The sequence below is a fragment of the Puntigrus tetrazona genome, chromosome 14 (assembly GCF_018831695.1).
Source record: "Puntigrus tetrazona isolate hp1 chromosome 14, ASM1883169v1, whole genome shotgun sequence".
NCBI classification, from domain to species: domain Eukaryota; kingdom Metazoa; phylum Chordata; class Actinopteri; order Cypriniformes; family Cyprinidae; genus Puntigrus; species Puntigrus tetrazona.
In genome coordinates, this window is record NC_056712.1 from 20,629,793 (window position 1) to 20,631,731 (window position 1,939).

The 1,939-nt window shown below is 41.2% G+C and overlaps 1 protein-coding gene across 2 annotated transcripts in view; it reads right to left on the reverse strand.

Moving 5' to 3' along the window:
- The window catches only part of LOC122357307 (lysine-specific demethylase 2B-like), a 3,234-nt gene extending 1,345 nt beyond the window's left edge, over positions 1–1,889 (reverse strand). Inside the window, exons 1-2 of one of the 2 annotated variants that reach the window (XM_043256651.1) lie at positions 935–1,889; positions 741–834 (exon numbers count right to left, since the gene is read on the reverse strand). In XM_043256651.1, the coding sequence (XP_043112586.1) occupies positions 741–824 (84 nt within the window). In that variant the 5' untranslated portion in view covers positions 825–834; positions 935–1,889. Of the gene's footprint in view, positions 1–740 lie in introns of both variants that reach the window. The other variant, XM_043256650.1, reaches the window with a different exon arrangement.
- Between the last annotated feature and the right edge of the window lie 50 nt (positions 1,890–1,939).

A 1,939-nucleotide genomic window follows, 5' to 3' on the forward strand; every position in this document is an offset into this window, starting at 1 on the left:
TATATAATCCAAACAGACCCCACATATTGTCTGCCGTTCAAATTCTGCGTTTTTTTAAAAAAGAAAAAAAATTAAAACTAAATTGGTCAAGAACTTCCTAAGAACATTTTTCATCACACAGAGCAGACATGCCCAACTACACAGAGCCTGTAATCTTCTGGATTGTTCATGTTCATAAAATAATATTCACAAAACCCAAAGTTTTGATTTTGAAAGTGTTGCGACTAACATGAACATACTAACATGTTTGAAATTGTCAGAGAATTACACTAACGGTCAAACATTTGGACTCCGCCGTATATTGTATGACTAAAATGTGAGTTACTAAGCTCATGACCTTGCAATTTCTTTGCAAGTGAAATAGGTCAATTTCTCTGGTGAAAGCAGAAGGATTGCATAATGGGGATAAACTCCTACAACTCTTCCTAGAAGTTCCTTTAGTCATACATGTGTCACTCCCTTCTTTCATGCACACGCCAGCACTCTTGTTTGACCTTTCTGAGCAGATATTATTTGATACTCTCCAACAAACACACACACACACAAGCACCATTTCTGCTGACGCGGCAGCCCCAGCGGCGATGCAACAATGCAAACAGGGAAGAGATTCATTTACAGGGCCTCCAGATACCTGATCTTCACAGATCACAAGCAAAGTCAATCCTGCACAAAATCGTTATTGTATTGAAAGTAATAGCATAAACAAACCGCCACAGTAATAGTAAAAGGACAACACTTACCTTTCTTCCTTTGAAGACGTGGTACCATACCGATGTGCCGCCAAAGTCGATGTGGAAGTCAGTGAAACAGCCTTTTACGCTCATCAGACAGTATCTAGAGAAAAAGAGAAACGGGGAAAGTACAAGGGTGATTCGCAACATCTGCATAAATAAAGAAGAGCGATAAATCCCTAATGCGGTTTATAAGTCCTCACCAAAAAAACGGCTGTCTTTGCAACTGGGAGTAACCACACCAGGAATGTCCGACTCCCAACTCGAAATTAATATTTCCTTCAAAACCATATACAGTGGAATTTCCCCTTCTCAATCAGCAGCATTATCAAAGCACAGCGCGACGTTGTGACTTCAAAAAAAACAGTTTGAGCTATAAATTAAAGCTAAATTTCTCTCTCGAAACACACAGAGCGATAGTCACGGACGCGGTTGGTTAGTTTCAGATAAAACCGTCTCAGCAGCAGAACGGGCATTGGGAGCTATTTGCGGCTTATGCATTTGTCATCCGCTGCGTTTAGCAAGGAGCGAAATTAATCACACCCCAAACTGCCTCGGCGTCTGGTTAAAATCTGCCCCGCCGAGCCGCGAGAAGAAGAAGGAAGAGGAGAAATCAGTTAGCTCTAATGAGCAAAAGGCACCGCTCACCGCAGGGCATCGTGAACTAAAAAATGATTAGGCATCAATTTAGGCGCAAACGCAGATGGTTGAGGGCCTGAGAAATGAGACTACTAAATTTAGAGCCGCCGAAGTATGGATCCCACGACGGTTAGACGTGTAACTGACAGGTTAATCAGTACGGACGGCTATCTTCGCCCATCAGACTGTGCCAACTTACGTTCTCGCGGTGTAAATGTCAGATGATGTCACTGGGGATGACATCATCTGTTACAGCATCAACAAACAAGCACGTTGAGCGCTTGGATCCAGATGTTTTCCATGATACAGACGAGGCAAAAGCACTCATTGACTGCAGGCTGCAGAAGGTAACACTAGGATCATACCTTGCAACCTGAACCCGCAGAGGTTACATCCTATAACTGGAGCTCTTAGATCAAAGGTTATGAATAAATAATCACTGACTACATAGTACCTGCACAAAAGACTAATAATGCAATCTAGCCATTTTTTTTAATCATTTGAAGTGATTTATAATATTTGATAAAACCAAACGTAATATTGAAACATTTTTGTTCTATATATATATA